The sequence below is a fragment of the Microcaecilia unicolor genome, chromosome 7, assembly GCF_901765095.1.
Source record: "Microcaecilia unicolor chromosome 7, aMicUni1.1, whole genome shotgun sequence".
NCBI classification, from domain to species: domain Eukaryota; kingdom Metazoa; phylum Chordata; class Amphibia; order Gymnophiona; family Siphonopidae; genus Microcaecilia; species Microcaecilia unicolor.
This window is the reverse complement of record NC_044037.1, coordinates 69,046,582-69,068,212: the sequence shown is the minus strand read 5'-3', so window position 1 is coordinate 69,068,212 and position 21,631 is coordinate 69,046,582. Positions and strand designations below refer to the sequence as shown.

Sequence of the window (21,631 nt, the reverse complement as noted above, 5' to 3'; positions counted from 1 at the left end):
CTGAAAACAGAACTTAACAATCAATAATGAGCACTAATTGGCACTAATTAGAATTTACACGCACAACTCGCTAAGCATATTCTGTAATGAAGTGCGTCAAACTTCTAATGTGCGCAGGCAAAAAGGGGCATGGTTATGGGCATGAAAATGGGCAATTTGTGGGCGATCTGAAATTTACTTGCATAGTTAAAGAATATGGCCCAGACCACGTATATCTACACACCAGGATTGACGCCATATTTTCATTGGTGTAAATAGATGCGTGCAGTTTTAGGCGCTAAGATATCAACTAAGCGTATTCTATATATCGAGCCTAAATCTAGAAGCTGATTATAGAAAAAGCTTAGCCGACACTGATTTCAGTGCTGATTTTTTTTAGGCGCCATATATAGAAACTCCCCCATTTTGTGCACATTCTTACTCACTGACACATAAGCATAGCACAAATAGGTTTTCTCAGACCCTAGCTTAGTAAAAGAACCCCTTAATCTGTGAAGCAGTTTTTCTGGAAATTTGTAGGAGAGTGCAGGCCAAACATGTTCATTTTATTTAGTTTCCCAAGTTGCTTATATAAATTTTCATTTTGTTCTTTTATTTTTTTTTTAATTCTGGAAAGCAATGTCATAAATAGTGTGCGCTGTACATGAAGAGTGTGCACTATCTCCCAAATTCTATATATCACTCCTTGCGAGAATAATGCGTGTAACTTAATTGGTTGACTAGGTAGGTAATCAGAACTGTAAATTGGATGCTAACAAGAAATTATCAGGAATAATTGGCATCAATTCTACTTTATGCAACAATTCACTAAGCATATTCTGTAATGTGGTGCCCGCAAATTCCAAGTCGCACAGTTGAAAAGGGGGCATGGTTATGGGTATGGAAAGGGTGATTCTAAAATCTATGCACATTATTATAGAATACACCCGCTCTGCATCTAATACAGGCGTCAGGATTTACAGCAAGTAAAACATGGCCTAAATGGATGCAACAAATTTGGTTGGTCAGATAGGTACTCAGCAAATCTGTATGGAGTGGAGGAGTGGCCTAGTGGTTAAAGCACCAGTCTTATCATCCAGAGGAAATTGGTTCAAATCCCACTGCTGCTCCTTGTGATGTTTGGCAAGTCACCTAACCCTCCATTTCCTCAGGTGCAAATTTAGATTGTGAGCCTTTCTGGGCCATGGAAACACCCAGTGTACCTGAATGTAACTCACCTTGAGCTACTACTGAAAAAAATGTGAGCAAAATCTAAATAAATATACTGTGCAGAAATGTAAGCCTATTCTATAAAATGTAGGCATACTTTACAGAATACACCTAGGTGTATTTTTTTACTGCACATATTTTTCAGTCACCGTATAGAGAATGTAGCCCTATTTGCATAAGAAAGGGCACTCTTTCACAATAGTGCGCTCATGTGTGCAATATTTTTCAATAGTGAATACATGTACTCTTTGCATTTTGTGCACACTCCTCATAAAGAGCATCTATTATCCCTCAAATTCTATAAATGGTGCTAAAAATTGCTTGTACAAATTTGGGCACAATTTAATTGAATTTCAAGCCATTTAGTGCTGATAATTATGCCCTTACAATCAATTATCAGTGCTAATTGGCATTAATTAAAATTTACATTGTAAATTTATGTGGCTGGATATGTGTGTAAAATTTAAGTGTGGATCCAAAAAGGGGGCACAGCCATGGGAGGGTCATGAGCGGATCAGGAGCATTCCCACAATTTATGCACACTTTTATAGCATGAAGGGGATCTGCTGCCAATTTAGATGAAAGGATTTACACCAAGGCCTCGTTGATGTAAATGGTCAAACCTAAAAGTAACAAAGAGAGTCCAAATCTCCCGTAAAAAACACCAGAAAACAAGAAGAACGGAAGATGTACAGAAAGACCAAACTAAAATCACAGATGTAAAAAAGCCAAATTCATTTATTAAGACCCTACACGGTCCGTGTTTCGGCCAAGGAGGCCTTCTTCAGGGGTCTAAAACAAAACAAAAATACAACACCTAAAAGTAGTTCCTGGCACTAAGTGCTATTGTATAAACGGTGCATAACTTTGAGCACTATTTATAGAATTGTGCCAATTTTTTAGCTGCCATTTAATGAATATAGTCCTATTTGTGAAGAGCACTCATTATTGTACATTTATTTATTTAGATTTTGCTCACACCTTTTTCAGTAGTAGCTCAAAGTGAGTTACATTCAGGTACACTGGATATTTTTCTGTCCCAGGAGGGCTCACAATCTAAGTTTATATCTGAGGCAATGGAGGGTTAAGTAACTTGCCCAAGATCACAAGGAGCAGCAGCAAGATTTGAACTGGCCACCTCTGGATTACAAGACCAGTGCTCTAACCACTAGGCCACTCCTCCACTACATTATTAAGAGATAGCATGTACTCTCCAAGGGATGTGTGCTATTGAAAAATATTGCATACTCTTAGCAAAGAGTGCACACACTTCACGAATAATGCTCAATATGTTTGACAAAGGAGAAATTGAAATGTTGGTGGTTTTTTTCCCTGTCATTTTGGGCTACAAATGACATTCAAATTACATGGGAAGTGTCATTTCAAATAAATTCAGATCCCTGTAGATACTTACTACTTCATTCATTGCTCTCATTTTCTGAAGATGGTTGTGCTAATTTTCTTAGTGATGCTGAATAACTTGGAAAGAATGGGGACCCTTTGTTAATGAATTTTAAATTGCCAAATGACTATTACATGCTGGGAAAGAATTACTGTGAATGTCCTTGTGCTGTAAAAGCATGAAGTAGTTGATACTTAAATCACTTTGTGTTATAGTACCCGAGGTCCAAGTTTCAGAATATAGAAAATCTGTGATGAAATCCTCAAAATGAGAACTTGCAATTAACATTTTAATGCATGAGTCTGTAATAATGGACTGGATGCACTAATCTGAAATTGTGTAAACTCATACTGATAATGGCATAGTAGATCCAACATTCTCATTTTATATTTACATGTCACTAGACAACCTGAAAATATTAATTTCATACAGCTCTGCAGGAAACTGAAAATTCTTTTACCTACACCCAGCATGACTACTGTGTGGCAGTGGAAGTAGGTGAGAATAATAATTCTCCAAAGCCTTTATACAGTATGCTACATTAATCAAAGAGAACACTGTAAAGGCATATCTAAAGATGAAAACAAAAATTACTAGTTTTGCATTCAGTATCTGTTCTAGGATAGCATGGGAACTAAAGACTCAGTGCAAAAGCGGGAACGGTGTAAATATAGGCAAACGGTATATAGATGAATTTTTGTTTAAAACCCTATAGGAAAGGTCAACAATATCCCAATTTTACTTTGTTTTGAAAATGAAATAAAACTTAATAATGATCAATTGTTTTCCATTTTCACTAAGCTGCCAGTACTCCACCCACAACACTGAAATGTGCTGCCAAACTTAAAAAAAAAAAACCCTCTTCCTAGATGTGCCCCTGCCTTCCAGCTCCTAGACTGCCCTCTGCCCTTCCTATCCATCCATAGGTTTCAAGGGGAAGAGGACTGATTTTTAGTCACCCCTGCCCTGGTGTTCCAAACGGAATAGAAAAAAGATGCAAACTGCCAATGGCAATGTTGAGAAAAATAATGTATTCACCACATTGTTTAAAATAGGCCCAATAATAATAATGTGGTGAATAAATTATGTGTCTCAACATTGCCATTGGTGATTCACATCTTTTTTCTATTCTGTGCTGGATCTTGAGCAGGGCTGCCGAGAGGGGGGGGCAGGGGGGACAAAATTCCCCGGGCCTGGGCCTCCGGGGGGGGCGGCGGCACTGCCGCCGCAGTCCAGCCCGCCCGCCCTTCGTCGCTCCCTGGCATTGAATTTAAGCGCCTCACCTTCAAAAGCGCAGCAAGCAGCGGCAGACCACTCCTTCCTTCTGTGTCCCGCCCTCGCCTGATGTAACTTCCTCGAGGGCGGGACACAGAAGGAAGGAATGGTCTGCCGCTGCTTGCTGCGCTTTCAATGGTGAGGCGCTTAAGGTCAGTGCAGAGGGCCTGGGGATGCAGAGAGAGCCCAGTGGCGGGTGGAGGGGAGCCCGATGACCTCGGGTGGGGGGGGGGGCCCAGTGGTGGCCTTGTCCCGGGCCTGGCCCAGTCTCTCGGCGGCCCTGATCTTGAGAATTCCCTGCCTATTTGTTTTCTTGGACCTGGTGTTCCAAACTACAAACTGGTACCATTGTGGAGTGCAACACTGGAAAGGCAACAGTGACTGTAGATAGTTCCTGCTCACTTTGGACCCTTGAATAAGGTAATGGGTGGGGAAGTTACAGGGAAAGATGAGAGAAGGTCTTTTTTCAAATGTTTAGCAATGGGTAGTTTAATAACAGAGCTGTGTTTATCCCCTAATTCTATAAAATTCACCAAAACTCACATGCACAAATTTGGGTGTATGCACAATTTAATTGAATAACGAGTTAATTAGCACCAATAATTGGCTTTTTCACAAGCATTTATTGCCACAAATTAGATTTAATTGGAACCTACATGTTAAATTTAGGCACAGGATCCGCTCCTAGATTTTACGTGCGAGTAAAAAAGAAGGGGAACAGAAATGGGAGTGCCATGAGTGGAATGGAGGCATTCCTAGCATTTATACACATTGTCATAGGTTATGGGGGATATGAACCCAATTTAAGCATGTACATTTGTACCATGTTTCAGTTGGTGCAAACGACCGTGCCTAAAGTTAGGCGCATGTCCTGGATGTAAGTGTGATTCTATAAATCGCACCTAATTTAAGTGTGGCTTATAACATAGTGCTTTTTTTAGTGCTACTTTTTTATGTGCCATATATAGAATTCACCCCTTAATGTTATATATATATATATATATATATATATATATATATATATATATATATATATATATATATATATATAGCTGTTTTATGCCTTTTATAAACACAACATAGTGTTCCTGTAAAAGTAGACTTCCACAATGCTCCCCAGTGACACACAAATTACTCTTGCCCCAAAGAAGGTATAATTATGTGCATGTATTCTACTCATGTACATGTATATTTTATAAAATATGAGTGTAGGTCGCAACTTCATCCCTGTTCTGTCAACACTTATGCTCTTAGAAATATTTACATGCTGAGGGCCAGATTCTATAAATGGCGGTCAAACATGGGCAATGAAAACAATCGGCGCTAAGCTTACCGCCACTTCGTAAAAGAGCACCTCAGTGATCAATATATTATGTGCAATACAGTGTGTACACAATTTCACAGAAAAAGCTTCTTCACAAGTCAGAAAAAACACTTCTCTAATTTCTTTTTTAAGAATACTCGGTGGAGTGTTGATTATTACTTGAGGAGCTGCATATTTGAGCCATTGCAGTAGTATTCTATGAAAATAAGCAGACTGTCTCCAAATAGACACCTTCTTGCTACTTAAATATGGGCATCTTGCTATTCAATTATCCCTTGTGTTCAGTAACAATAATATAGAGTACATCATTTTGGAGACTACTGTTATAACATTGCATCAGTAAATATAAACCCCAAAGTGAGCGGAAAAAAAATCCCCCATGAAATGGAAAATTTCCACCACTGAAACAAATGCAGAAGGAAACAACTATCCATACTAATTTACAATGGGCTACATGGATGATTTTATCTCCAATGGGTTGTATCATTCAGCAGAAAAAAAATTAGAATTAGTGCCATTATTGTTAGCTCTATTTTTGCTCTGGCATCATTGCACTGCTCCTGATTCTGCTATCATAATACAAAAGGTACATAATTTGTACAGCTATACAAATCATACAAATCACATATTCAATGAAGCGATATTGTACTTTTGTTTTTAGAATGATTGGTTACGTGCCTGCCGGTGCGTAAAGATTGACAAAGGACATGCAGAGGGGAATTCCAGCTTCCATGTCAGGACATATGAAATTCCTACTCTATTTTATACGAGGCTCTGCAGATATACAGTCTGTTCAATAATAGGAGCAGAGCTGCATAGTCAAGCCCCTTCATGTCCAGTGAGAACAGAGATTTTAGAAACACTATCTAGATGTAGTGAGTTTCCACATTTAAGAAATGGCATTTAAAAGTTTGGACCTTTACAGCAGTGGCATAGCTAGGTGGGGGGCAAAAGGAGCGACTGCTCCCCTAAAAGGACTTCTGACGGTGCCAGCACCTATTTTTCACCCTGTCCATTATTGTGCCTATGCAGTCTGCTCTCTGCTCCCCCTGACATCATAATCTGGCTATATTTCTGCTTTCCAGATGTTTACAGGATGCCATTTTGAGTGTGGATGCCTCTAAAATAAACACCAAAGTAATGCCTTTAAAAATATGTATATATAATGAGCAGCTCTACTGTATTCCAAAAATTGTACCTAAAAATGTTCGAAAATTTATTTCTTGTCACTATAAAAGAAAGTAACATTTTACTATCACCAGCACCACCACTACTACTACTTATCACTTCTACATTGCTCAACAATTCCTGCTCGACAGAGCTTGCAATCTATTCAGCACAGGCACACAGCACAAATAAGGGATTAGAAGAGAGTTAAACTTATTATAGGAGTGATGAAAACAACATGGGTACTGAGCAGGTGAATAAGGAGTTAAGAACAAAAGAATATCCAGAGTTAAAAGCAGCCTCAAAAATGTGGACTTTTCCTACAACGTGTAGTTTGGCTGATTGCAGTCATTGTTGTCACAGTGAGATCCAAGATGCCCTATAGACACAAGAAAAGTTATAAGTATTTAAGTATTAGGAATGGAAGATTATGGCATGCCGACGTCAATGTGAAACTCTCCTAGCAAGTGGTCTAGTGGTAAAAGCAATGGGCTAAGGACCAGGGAAACCAGGATTTGAATCCCACGTTGTCATTGACAGCCCTTGTGACCTTGGGTAGGTCACTATCTCCCATCATCTCAGGTACCTACATAAGTTCTTGAACAAGGACATATGGAGGCTCATTTTTCAAAGCACTTAGCCTCCCAAAGTTCCATAGAAACCTATGGAACTTAGCCTCCCAAAGTGCTTTGAAAATATGCCTCATGGTATCTGAATGCTTATCACCCATGTGCAGCATTGCAATGTTCAGTAGTGCTAAAAAAATGGTAATTATTACTTATACTGATTTTTCACACTGCCTGCATAGCTATGGAGTCTGCAGGTACTTTTTGGCCATAAAGTTTGCAGCACTTGTCAAAATGTGTCTAAGGATAAAGTATCAATAGAGATGTACCTTTCTTTCTAAGCAGATGTATTTTTTTGACCAAAAGAATATGCATAAACTGGGTGCCAACATTTATGTGCTGATTACATAAATAAATGATGGGTTGATATTCAGTCAGTGATGCTCAGCGTTTTCCTGACCAGTGCATGCATTTTTTCTGGAAATTCAGTGCTGGGCTATGCCCAACCTTGGGCATTGGATTCACAGGTTTCTGGAGTTGACTAAACCATAGCTGGTTAAGTGCGGTATTCAAATCTAAGGGGCCCTTTTACAAAAGCGCAGTAGGCTCTATGCGCATTCATCATGCACCAAAATGAGATTACCGCCAGCCTAGCATGCACCCCTGGCAGGAATTTCAGATTTGGCATGCACCCATAATGCCTGGACAAATTATTGTTGTATTTCCTGCTGCATGCATTAATTGGCAGTTGGCACGCGCCGACCAGTCACTGATCATGTAGCACGTAAGCCCTTACCGCTAGATCAATGGGTGGCATTAAGTACTCAGACCATAAATAGGCACACACTGGTTTCAGTTTTACCACAGGCCCTTTTCCCAGCCCATTGAAAAAAAGCCCTTTTTCCTGTACATGGTAAAAACTGGGCCAGCGTGAACCCAAATGAAGCATTTGCACTAGTGCAGGACACTTTTTACCGTGGCTTAGTAAAAGGAACCCTTACACGGTTGTGGGACATCATGTAAAGATAGGACTGACTTCTATGCAGTCCTATTTTTATGGGTACCTTGGCCAGTTAAGTGCTGAATATTAGCATTTAACTGGCTAAGTGTTGACTCCACCCCCAGAACACCCCCCAGAATAGCCACTGAAGTGCAACTGAAAATGACTGATTAGCCCCAAACAGGTAATGTAACTGGCCATGAGCCATTTCTGGCTAGTTAAAGTGCTTTGAATATTGACACTGATTAGAATAATGATATATACTGGCATATGTGTGCACATACCTGTATGTGCATAAAAGCCCAAATTCTGGCTAAGCACTATTCTGTAAAAATGGCAACTTGCATAGTACATATTCTACAGATAGGCATCAACATAGTAGAGTATGGGGAAGACTCACATATGTGTAACATCTATATTACTAGAAGTAATGGTGGATCAAACTAGGTATTCTCTTTCTTCTGTTATAAAATACTGAGGGTTTATGTTGACCAGAATTAATCCCTTGAGTCTCACTCGATGCTCTAAGAGCTCTTTCTTTCTCTCAAGCAATTTAAGACACATAAGAAAATAGTTTGAATTTGAGCAGTTAAGATTATTGATACAGGCTTTTGTCCAAGTTGGGCTATTGTAATCTTATCTATTTGGGTGCGCCTAGACAAGTTATCAGGTGATTGCAAACAATCCAGAATACTGCAATGATTATTTTTTTTCACTACAGAAGCAGGATAAATTTTCTTCTTATTTTGTTGAATTACATTGGCTGCCTATAGAGGCAAGGATTATGTTCAAATTTTTTTGTTTCCTATATAAGATCCTAAATGGTGAATGCCCAATTTATATAATGGATCACATGGAAGATCATTTCACAATTCACTTTTCATCCTTCCATCTATTAAAGGAGTAACGAGATTTAAAATGTTTGATCGACTTCTTGCAGTTCAAGCATCGAGGTGATTTTAATATGTTTTGCTGCTCAGTTAGGTTTTATATTTTTCTTGAATAAGAAAAAATATATCTTTTTAAGAAGTTTGTTAAAATTAGTTCTTGAATAAGATTCTCTGTGTTTTATTTTTGCTTCCCAAGAGACTGTCTCGATTTTTTTAAATTATTGTAAACCACTAAAAACCTGAAGCCATCAGCAGTATAGAAGTACATTGTAATATAGTGTAATGTTATACACGTACTCTGGCATTTAGGCAGGAATGCTTATACCAGCTCTATGGCTCATGTAAGCATTCACACCTAAATTAAATGTGCATATCTAAACTGTTATGCTAGTATTTTATAAAGGAAAATAGCCACCTTCTTTCCTTCATAGAATAGGCACATATACCAGGCAAAAAAGCTATAGAATTACCCTATGTGGTATGATGTACCTTTAATCGATCACAATATCACCTTGTATTTGTTCCTCTACCGGACTTGGTGAATGCCTTTATGGTACTATGTAAGCCACATTGAGCCTGCAAATAGGTGGGGAAATGTGGGATACAAATGTAACAAAGAAACAAATAAATAAATAAATAAATATCTTAACCCAGTCCCTGTAACTCCTTCACTAAATGTGAGTAAAAATAACATTGTTGTGGAACAATGTCTGCAAGAAATGGTACCAAGGGCCTCTGAGCTGGGATAGCAAAACGTTCTTTATTAAAAGACCCGACACGGGCCGTGTTTTGGCAAGAATTCCTGCATCAGGGGTCTGATAAGAATGGCTATCTGGATTGAATGACCTTTCTTTTGAAGAAATAATCAAAAGATCACATATAGTCCAGCTGTAGCTCAGTCAAAACAATGCCAAAAAAGCAGGCATTGTTGCCAAAACACGGCCCATGTCGGGTCTTTAACTAAAGAACAAATTGCTATCCCAGCTCCGGAAGCCCTTGGTGCTTTTTTTTTCTTCTGAACCATTATTTTATAACACTGCATGCAACCTTTTGGGACACCCCTGACCCACATATGGCCATCCCATGTCTATACCCCCTTTTGGGTTGCACACTATGGGATTTAGGCACTTAGTGATATAGAATAGTGCACAGTTAGATTCACGTATAAATCCTACTTGGTGCCAATTATCATTGATCATTAGTTGCTAGCATCCAATTGTTGATGGTTAACAACTTAGCCAATTAAGTTGCATGTTTCTTGGGAGTGTGCTCAAATGTGAGCACCATATATAGATTTGGGGGGTAAATGCTCCTGTGATAACTGTGCATTAGTCAGTTAGCATGTAAGAATTGTAGCACGTTAACTGGCTAATGCTTCCATGCTCACTCTCTGCCCATGCCATGCCCCCAACAGATAAATTCAGAAAATTCAGGAAAGCATGGTTTAGCTACTGCAAAACCCTTTAATGCAGTTGTGTGATAGCCTGTTACCATGCATTAAGCATGAAGGGCCAGATTCTATATATAGCACCAAAGAACTCGCTTATAGAATATGCGTAGCGGCAGTCCCTGTTACTAAAATATAGGCACAGCCATTTAGCCAACTAAAACTTCTTGTAAATGCCCATGTCTTATCTAGATGAGGATCGGGCATATTCTATAAAGTGTGCATGAATTTCAGGCATGCCCATGCCCCGCCTTACCCCCTTTTGTGATCCGCACATTCGAATTTATGCACACCATTTTACAGAAATGCATAGACATTTGCATGCGTAAATTTTAATTAGTGCCATTCATTAGCTGCTGTCGTGGACAGGATGCTGGGCTCGATGGACCCTTGGTCTTTTCCCAGTATGGCATTACTTATGTACTTATGTAACTGTGTGTTAGTGGCCAATTATTGGCACTGATTAGCTTATCAAACAATTAAATTGCACATGCAAATCGGCTATGCATGCTGATTTGCGCACATAACTTTAGTCGCTATATAGAATCTGGGGATAAATGCTTAATGCACTTTAGTAAAGGACCCCCAAACTAGATGCACAGAAATTGAGGATGCTGAGGAGAGTAAAAAAAAAAAAAGTACAAAATATAGATCATTTTCTTGTAACTGAAATGCTTGTGGAAAATCAGGTGACTTATTATTCTGTATATATAGTACTGCCTAAGTAACTTGACATTTTCTTTCCTTTTTTTCTTCTGCTCCTCATCATTTCTAAGGGGAATACATGGTCATGACAGTTTACTTTGACCTAAGTAGACGGATGGGCTATTTTGCAATTCAGACCTATATCCCTTGCATTCTGACAGTGGTTCTGTCCTGGGTATCATTTTGGATTAAAAGAGATTCTACACCTGCACGGACTTCTCTAGGTAAGAACATAATTGAGTATCCAACAATATCAAATTTTATATTATATGCAGCTAGATTTACTAATGTGTACTATCACATCAGTGCACACCAAGGAAGCAATCCTATAAACATGATTAGAAATGCACACCACTTGTACATGTAATTAGTACTAATAATTGGCAGTGACACATGATATGTATTAGGCACTACTCTATATGGGATCAGCTAAAGAATATAGGGATCATGCATTTGGGCAGAGCATGGGTGGGCCATGGATGTGTCACCAAGAGGGGCATAATCAAACAGGGACGACCATCTCTAAGGGTGCCCATCTCTAAGGACGTCCCGGCAAAGGGGCGGGGAAACCTGTATTATCAAAAAAAGATGGGCGTCCATCTTTCGTTTCGATAATATGGTTGGGGACACCCAAATCCCAACATTTAGGTCGACCTTAGAGATGGTCGTCCTTAGGTCGTTCTTACAGCTGGTCGTCCCAGGTTTTCGGTGATAATGGAAACCAAGGACACCCATCTCAGGAATGACCAAATCCAAGCCATTTGGTCGTGGGAGGAGCCAGCATTCGTAGTGCACTGGTCCCCCTGACATGCCAGGACACCAACCGGGCACCCTAGGGGGCACTGCAGTGGACTTCACAAATTGCTCCCAGGTGCATAGCTCCCTTACCTTGGATGCTGAGCCCCCCCCCCCAAAAAAAAAACCCACTCCCCACAACTGTACAACACTACCATAGCCCTAAGGGGTGAAGGGGGCACCTACATGTGGGTACAGTGGGTTTCGGGTGGGTTTTGAAGGGCTCCCATTTACCACCACAAGTGTAACAGGTAGGGGGGGATGGGCCTGGGTCCGCCTGCCTGAAGTGCACTGCACCCACTAAAACTGCTCCACAGACCTGCATACTACTGTCAGGGAGCTGGGTATGACATTTGAGGCTGGCATAGAGGCTGGCAAAAACAAAATATTTTTTTTCGGGTGGGAGGCCGTAGGTGGCCACTGTCATCCTCGATTCCCTCCAGTGATCTTTTGGTCAGTTTGGACACCTTTTTGAGGCTTGGTTGTAAAAAAAATGGACCAAGTAAAGTTGGCCAAATGCTCATCAGGGACGCCCTTCTTTTTTTCATTATCGGCCGAGGACACCCATCTGTTAAGCATGCCCCAGTCCTGCCTTCACTACGCCTCCGACACGCCCTCAGGAACTTTGGTCGTCCCCGCGATGGAAAGCAGTTGAGGGCACCCAAAATCGGCTTTCGATTATGCCGATTTGGGCGACCCTGAGTGAAGAACGCCCATCTCCCGATTTGTGTCGGAAGATGGGTGCCCTTCTCTTTCGAAAATAAGCCTGCAAGGGCTCCTTTTATTAAGTGGTAGTAAGCCCACAGCAGCCTGGCAGTACTTCCCATCCATAGCGTCCCGTCATTTCCGGTACTTCAAAAATTTATTTATTTTTGTAGTGCCGGAGTGTATGTGGCGGTAATCAGGCATTGCCGCCTGCTGCCAGGTTACTGCTGGGTTAACATGGGAGTCCTTACCTCCACCTCCATGGGTGGTGGTAAGGGCCCCCCACCCCCCCGAAATGGTTGCATGGCAAGTGCTTTACTTGCCACATGGCCATTTCCTGCAGGAAGGTGAGACTTCCTTTTTATCAGCTGCGGTAAAAGGGGGCCTTGGCCACAGCTTGGTAAAAGGGACCCCAAATGACATGCAACTTATACAATACAATCAGATGTTCTTATTCTAGTCAAGCCCACTTACACCAGCCATTTACATGGCATAAGTGATCGTGCCTAACTTTTGGCATGCCAAAATAGGTTTGCACTACTTTTGTATAATGACTTAGGTGCACCTAAGTGCCGTTGCAGAACTGGCAAATTGACCCATTGTGGTACCTAATTTGAGGTGCTCAATTATTGAACCTCCTAACAGTGTTAATGCTGTTCTTAGCAATTAAGGACCCTGTTTGCTAAGACACACTAGCTTCCTATGGGTGTATCTAATGTTGTCGTGTGCTAAGTTTTAGCTAATCTTTATTAAAGAGACCCATGAGCTCTTGTTTGTTCCAGTCCTGAGAACCCTTTTGTGCTTTTCTTTGCTCTTGTGGTTTATGTACTTTTGACTCTCTCTTCTGTTACCATGTGAAAATAATACAAATTAACATTATTACAGTGAACAATGTTGTAAAACATGTTTAAAAATGTTTAAAACACCTTGTTAGTGCTACTGGTTAGTTTTAACTAGTTCCACTTACTTTTACTCAAAATGCATTAATACTTGATACAGCTGTTTTTATTCCTGTTGCTTGAAAATCAAGTTTGATCACTTTAAGTGCTTTTATTCTGTTACCTAAGAATCATCACACTGGACCAGAACAAAGGTCATTTAAACCCAGTGTCTTGTTGCTAACAGTGGCAAATTCATGTCACAAGGACCTGGCAGGATCCCAAAAAGTAGCTATTTTCCTTAATAAATTAAACACACCGAAAAGAGCAATAATAAAATGTAACCCGCTGATTGAAAATGTACCAAAAGTTGGGTATGTAGCTTATCTATACCACAAGATACAGTAGGGATTCTCAATTCAGTCCTCAGGACACACCTAGCCAGTCAGGTTTTCAGGATATCCATAATGAATATGTATAAGATAGATTTGCGTGCCTTACCTTCCTTGTATACAAATCTGTCTCATGCATATTCATTGTGGATATCCTGAAAACCTGACTGGCTAGGTGTGTCCTGAGGACTGAGTTGAAAAGTCCTGAGATAGAGGGATATCAACTGCATAATCCTGACAAACTTCAGCCTCAGGTGTGGACTAATTATGTCTTTAAAAAATGAGAAATGTTTATCAATTAAAAAAAGTAATTAACCCCAGAAATCTTATACCCCATTTTAGGAACCTTTTAGACACTTGCAGTCTTTAGGCTGTACAACATGAAAAACATCAAAGCTGTGAAAAAAAAATTTGCATAATCCCGTTCTACTGATTCAGCACACTAATATGTATTTTCCCTTCCAAACTTTTATAGCTTTTATCTCTATTATTTGTAACCCTCCTTTTGGTATCTTTTCGCCCAGCAGATCACATATTCATAATAATACTCTGAAAATTCTGCATTCAAAGACCAAAATACTAATGAATCAGATATTGCTTTGGGACTTAAGAACAGTTCTGAAATGTCCTATGGTACTGTCTTTCACCAAAAGTGCACCTGTTTTTCAATGTATTATGTTAAAGGAAAAGCAAATCAAGGAAAATGCCATGCTCTTAAATTAAAAGCAAATGAAAATGTCCATTAAGCTAAACAATTATTCCACCAGAAAGCCCATATCAAAGGAGTTAATAAGGATTACTGATATATTTAGTAATTTGAATCAGTATCCCTCATGGCTAATGATTGTGGTCAAAGAAATTGAATCTTATCTTCTTGGTTACATACCCAAGGGTGGTCTTGTGAATTTTCAAATTGCTCTTTATAATCAGGGTCACCTGGAAGATGAAGACATTTTTCATAGAAAATGAAAATTGTTTTGACTTATCCTTCACAGAATATCTTTGGAATGCTCCTGCCTTAGCCCTGGAACATGTTGTCTCGCTTCCTAGATTATGGTCTTAATCTCCCAAATGCATACTCAGTTTCATTGAGAACAGATGGGCCTAAGCCAGAAGAAATGCATGTGTTGCAATCCTGCCAATTTAAGATGCCTGCAGCCAATTAATAACAAGCAAGAAGTCACTGGGAGAAAAGTGAGCAAAGAAGAAAATGTAAAAAAGTTAACAAATTGTAAAATGTGCCAGTTTTCCAGTGACCAAGTTTATGAAGGTTTATTTTGATACTTCACAAATACCGTGATACTATTTGCAGAAGGCAGCCGAAAGGGGCAGGAGCGGGTGTGCTTAATTGCAGTTGCACATGGATCTCCCCTGTGCGCTATTCTATAACATGCGCATGTAACTTTTCCTGCACACAACTCAAAAAGGGGCATGGCTCTAGGAGGGGGTATGGGTGGGCCATTGGTGCTCCTAAAAGTTAGGTGCCATATTAAAGAATAATGCCTATCTGTGCCTAACTTTGGCACTGAATGTAAGTCTGATAGAACCAGGCATAAATCCAGCATCCAAAGATAGGCATGACCTGTGCACTATGCTGGTATATTCTATAAAGGCCAGGCGTCCTTTATGAAATATGGGTTTCGCATGGATCTTGCTGGCGCCATATCCATATCCAGAATCCGGCCTCCTCTGCATATAACTTTCTTAGCAAATCTGATACTAATGCCTTAGTGTCAAACTATGGGGGTCTTTTACTAAGCCGTGGTAGCATTTTTAGCTTGCGATAGAAATCAGCTTGTGGTAAACGCCGAGACGCCCATAGGAATATATTGGGCATCTCGGCGCTTGCCACCAGCTGATTTCTGCATGAGCTAAAAACGTTACTGTGATTTAGTAAAAGACTCCCTCTATATTTGTGAGGTTACTCTGAGTAACTTTTATCCATTGAATGCAACAGACCAATGGTGGTGCTCTTTTCTTTCTCATGAACAATGAATGACGGTGGTCAGTTTATTTTGAGAACTTACTTGCACGTGTCATTTTCTACTGTTTATTTGAGAGCATATCCACAGAAGAAAAGAAGTAAGAAAGTTTACAGAGTTCATTATGGGTGGTAGTGCCAGTCACATTTTCAGGATTTCCTCAATGAGCATGCAAGAGAGAGATTTGCTTTCACTGCTTCCAACGCATGTACATTAAGCTTATACATATTTAGAGGCTGACCAAATTTTTGTTTCCGTTTCGGCAACAAAGCCAACCTGAAATCTGGGTTCAGGTTTCTGCTGAAAATGCCACTGTATATGTTGGGACTTCCCATTGCAGTCTTGTGAGGCTGCCACAAGAAGTCTCGGCAGCCATCTTGATTCAGCAGCAGCAGTGGGTAGGATCAAGTGGGTTCCGTTCCTGCCCCCGATGAGGTTACTAGATCACCAGGGATTTTTAAGGCCCTACAGGGTGGTTGGGCAGACCGAGGGGCCGGGGGGAGCAGTGGAGTTGGGGAACGGTTGGAAGAACAAGTCGTTTTCAGCTTTGGCTTTGGGTCCAGCCGAAACCGAGTGGCAAATTTTGGTCATGGATTCAGTTTCAGCCAGAACCAAAACCACTGGTTTTGGTCTGCTTCTAGAATATTCATTACAGATATCCTGAGAAACATGCCAGGATGACCTAAAGAGAAATGGTTTTCTTCTACCATTTTAAAATGCAAGATATTCATAGCTGTCTTGTTTCTTTCATTCTAAGGAAGCTTTTTCCAGTATTTCCTGTCTCTCACCTTTTCCTTCACAGATTCCCATTCCCCTCTTCCCTCTTTGTAAAATTAGATTTAGATTGTAAGCTCTTTTGAGCAGGGACTGTCTTTTCTTCATGTTCATTTGTGAAGCGCTGCGTATGACTGGTAGCGCTATAGAAATGAAATGATTTATAGTAGTAGTAGTAGTAATCCAAACCATCTATTGTAGTGAATGCCCTGTCTGCTAGACATTTTTGTAGTGGGGATAGGGCTAATCTGCTCTTCTCACAATGATGCTGCAATCAGCTTCCTAACCCTGGTCTCCATGGTGATAACCTTATTGGGAGGATTATGCAAATTTAAAATGGAAAAATTTACAATGTTCTTGGTAAGGGCATCTGTTCATTCAGCAGTTTGAAAAGTAAGTAGTATGCTGCTTCAGCTTTGACATATTGCCCTTCATAATCAGAGTCGTGAATAAATTCTAAACACAGGACTTCCCGACCGGATTTATTTATATGTGACTCTCTGCAGGCTCTCAAGTTTTTTTTTTTTAAAGAGAGAATACATCCTGTGATTTCTCAGCTTCCATTTTCTTTTTTTTTTCTGAGTTGGGAGGGGATATGAGGTGGATATTGAATAGTTAAAAATAAATTTGGGTTTTTTTTTTAACCTCTTGGAAACTTTGACTTCCAGCACACTTGCGTTCATTATTTTATGCACTGCATCTATGACAGTCTTTTATATGATCGGATTACTGTACCTGGGAGATGGATAAGAAAACAGGAAATTTCTCCTGTTAGATGAGATTGGGAATTGGGAACTCAAATGAGCCTTATTTAAGGTTTAAATTTTTATTTAACTCTAATTCTGTTTGTCTGAGATTGTTTCTCCAAATTGATCTTATGTGTTTTGTGTAACTATACTGTAAGCCATATAGAGCTGAGTTATTATTTGGATTTTTATGGGATATAAATTTAAATAAATGAAATGGATGTGAGGTACAGCTTTACAGTCAATAGGAACAAATAGGATCACCTAGAAATTTTTGTTTTGTGTAATTTCTAGTGTCATTTAGGGGAATGTTGGTTTGTTGAGAGGATTTCCCCCCCCCCCCCCCCCCCCCCCATCATCATGGGAAACAACACAAAATGAAAATTTCCTGAGCCTCCTTCCCATACCACTGTGTCCTGCCTCCCTGAACTGGGCATCTTTCTTGTGCCCCCCTTCTCTGCCAAGTGTAGACAGCCCCCCTCACCTTCCAAAAGCCTACCGAAATCACTGGTGATCCAACGAGGGTCCATTGGGGCAGGAGCAATGCTCATTCACTCATGCCCACAGCTTCAACTTTTCAGCCAACTAGGTTGAGGCCATGGTCCTGAGAAGGAAAGAATGAGCATTGCTTCTGCCCCAGTGGACCATCGGGGATCCAAGTATGCACAGGGGGCAAAAGCTAGAAGAAGGGTTCTTGGATCACTTTTCTTGTTTAGAAAGCAGTTGAAGGCTTTGTTATTTTCCAGAGCATTTGCTGATTCTTAGGTGGGAGGGTGGGGGGTTTGGTTTTTTGTGGGCTTTTGATACTGCTATTTGTATGTTATTGATTATTTGATGTGTCTGTTTTATTGTAACCCACTCAGATGGTTGGATGGGTGGGCTATAAGTGAACAAATAAAGTTAGGACAGCAAAAAAGCGTAGTTATCTGGACACCGATCTGAATATCAGCCAGTATCCAGATAAACTGCTGGCTGATGCACATTACCCGAATATTCAATGACAGTTCCAGGCCCAGCATTGAATTTCTGGATCTAATTCAGCCTGTGACCGTCACTGATTTTAAAACCTCAGACTGCTGCGGGCTGAATATCAGGTGGAGGGGCGGGGAAGGTAAATGTTAATATGTGTTAGCTTCCAGTACCATATTGGTTTATTCTTAAAATGTTGCTAGTGGCATGTTAGTCATCTGCAGAAGGGAAGGAGTTTCAAAAGTTACTGTGTGTTATGATACTCACTGTTATCTCTTCCTTTGAAAAATGTCATTTTTCCCCATAGAATCAATGTACTGAGATAGCATGGTAATTAAATTTGTGATGGACCCCCTTATTTCTTATAGCAGTGTTCAACTGATTTATGATATTGCTGTAGTTTATACAGCTCACTTGCTTGTCAAATCAGAAGTATTGCCTTGAGCTATCAAAGCATTCAGTGTTATTGTTAGATTTACTTACTAGCCGTGGAGGGACATTTAAAAAAAAAAAATGTCCCAAGTCAAAATGGAAACATCCTGCCCATAATGTCCGGGGCAGAGAGAGCATGGAGCGAACGACGGACAGGCACACGCAGCACCCCCCAGCGGCGTGCACCCGGGGCGGGCCACCCCCCCCCCTAGGAATGCCACTGCTGGAGACGTCCATCCTGAACAACCATTTTACAAACGGAAACACTTAAATTATAAATGGGAGGGGGGGGGGGAGGAGGAAACAAGGCACAGAGATGTCTGTCTGGCAACAATCTTAGAAAATTGCCACAGAAAGATTCTTGCAGAACAGAGGTTAGTACAGTAGCCTGTAAACCAAGCAACACAAAATCCCATTGTAACTCTTTTATTTTTATTTTTTTGTAAATGTGATCCCTCCAGGACCTGAAAAATACCTACTCTACCTGAATGCACACCACTTCAATAGCCTTCAGTTGTCTTATATCTTATATCTTTAAATACAGTACAATATGTATTTTTCTGTTCCTGAAGGGAGCATCAGAAAAAAAATATTACTAGAGTTACAGTAGGATTTGAACCTGTGCATCTTGGTTTACAATCTACTGCACTAACCCTTAGGTTACTCTTCTGACCGGCTTGCTGTTTTGTTCAGAATTTCCATATTACCTGCAACTGACATACAGCCTGGTTTTCCTTTCCGGATTCACTTTCCAGGGAGAAGGAGAGGAACAGCAAACACTGAGGAATTAAGAAGGGGTCATGCCTTAATCCCTCTAGTGGTCAGGTGCTCAATCAGAGCACCTTTTTGTACCTTAAATATGAGCGAAACAGGTCTAACTTAAAATGTCCTTTTTAAGCTTGGACTTTTTTTCCCCATTTGGTAGTCATTGTTGGATGTCCTGATTTGGGTCCCTTACTAGTCCTGGCCAAAACACACCCACAATATGTCCCCTTACTATTTGGATGAACTGTAGTGTGAAATGTCCAAATTCTGACGTTTCAAAATCAGGATTTGGATGTTTTTAGCAGATGGATTTTTTTTTTTAGGCATTCTGAGACATTCATCTGCTTTGAATATGAGCGCCTTACTATTACTAATCTTTAGGTTAAAGTGTAAGAAGAATTTACTGAACCATGGCAATTGCACAGCTCTTAGGACAAGGTGGTCACACCAATCATGTCTATCAGAGAACTTTTATATAATCTATTAATTCCTGGCAACTAGCTGGAGAGCACTGCCACCATTCTAATGGCAAACCCTGACATAGAGAATGAATTAAATATTTTCTTTGATTTTTTTGTTTGTTTGTTTTTAATCTGTTGCTTTCAGTTGAATACTGCCAGTTAAACAGAAGGTGGATTTTATGCAATATCATCATAGCAAATGGCAAGCAAACAGTATTAGAAGCATGTGCGAGAGCACATTTTGTCTTGCTTTCACCCTCCAACTGTTTGCTTAACAATTCTTGCCAGATGCCACCAACACTGAAGCCCCAAGACACCAGGGTCCATTTATAAGCATCAGTGAAGCATGCACAAGTAGTAAACAGCTCTCTGTCCTAAGAGAGAAAGACTGGTAGTATTTCTCAAGTGAATCAGAGCAGAGTTCATACCCACAGAAGACCATAAAATAACATTAAACTTTTAAAAATCCCTCTCTATTGAGGATCAGACTCTTCTTCCAGGACTGCCTCAGAGAGGAGGTAAAAGCTAGCTCTGCTGCCAGTCTATTGACTCTGTAAACTTTGTGTTGAAGTATGCAAGTGATATTAGACTGAGCATAAAGCTTCCCTGTAAATTCCAGTGTCTACATGAGAAAATAGGGGGAAGAGAGAGAGAGAAAATAGAAAGAGAGATGGAGATCATTTTAGAAGCCGTGCATAGTTTCTACATATGTTGATAGCTGCATTTACATGCATAGCTTGGCTACATGTGTAAATGACAATTACAGAATGCCACTATACATGAAAGAATATAACATAAAAACATAAGCATTGCCATACAGAGACAGACCAAAGGTCCATCAAGCTCAGTATCCTGTTTCCAACAGTGGCCAATCCAGGTCACAAATACCTGGCAAGATTCCAAAAAAGTATAACAGATTTTATGTTAGCACCAGCAAAAAGGCTGTCCTAACTTTATGCAAAGAAGTTAACCGGGCGCTAGTCTGAATATTGACCGGCACCCGATTAACTTCTAGGTGACTGCTGAGACCTATATATTCAATGCCGGAAGCCGTCTATACTCCAGCATTGAATATCCATGGTGATTTCAGCCTGCAGCTGTGAGTGGCTCAGACGTTGATTAATGTCGTGCATTGAATATTGAGTGGATAGTGTTTAATACAACAAGTAGACCAAAAACAGAAAAAAAAGCTAAAATATGAAAATGTTTAAAATTAAGGATGAAATAAATGACTGTGCACACACCTATTGTGACCATACTGTGAAGTCCATTACCAAAGACTATAAATGAATGGTTTACTATGATCTCATTTGTTGCTTCCATTGTGTTATTTTTCTGCTCTACAGGTATCACCACAGTGCTGACAATGACTACCCTGAGCACCATTTCCAGGAAACACCTGCCCAGAGTCTCCTACATTACTGCCATGGACCTCTTTGTCTCCGTCTGTTTTATCTTTGTCTTTGCTGCTCTGATGGAATATGCCACACTCAACTATCTTGTGGGGAACAAGAAGCCTCCAACTCATGATGGAAAGAAACCCAAACAGGTAAGACCCATTGACTTACTGAAATCCTTTCTGATTCTGGAATAATTCTGTTTTGGAGTATCAGAGACATGTTATTGCAAAAACCTTCAATTACACTTTTCCACATTATAGCATATGTCGTGCTTGCCCTAGACTTTGAAAGTTTTGGGTTTTTTCCCCCTTTTCCATTTTATTATTATTGCTGCACTCTATTTCATG

The 21,631-nt window shown here is 40.1% G+C and overlaps 1 protein-coding gene across 1 annotated transcript in view; it reads left to right on the top strand.

The window, feature by feature from the left end:
- LOC115474893 (gamma-aminobutyric acid receptor subunit gamma-4) overlaps positions 1-21,631 on the top strand; it is a 339,336-nt gene that overhangs the window by 306,205 nt on the left and 11,500 nt on the right. Inside the window, exons 7-8 of the mRNA XM_030210585.1 lie at positions 11,057-11,209; positions 21,231-21,433. Coding sequence (XP_030066445.1) covers positions 11,057-11,209; positions 21,231-21,433 — 356 coding nt within the window. The remainder of the gene's footprint in view (positions 1-11,056; positions 11,210-21,230; positions 21,434-21,631) is intronic.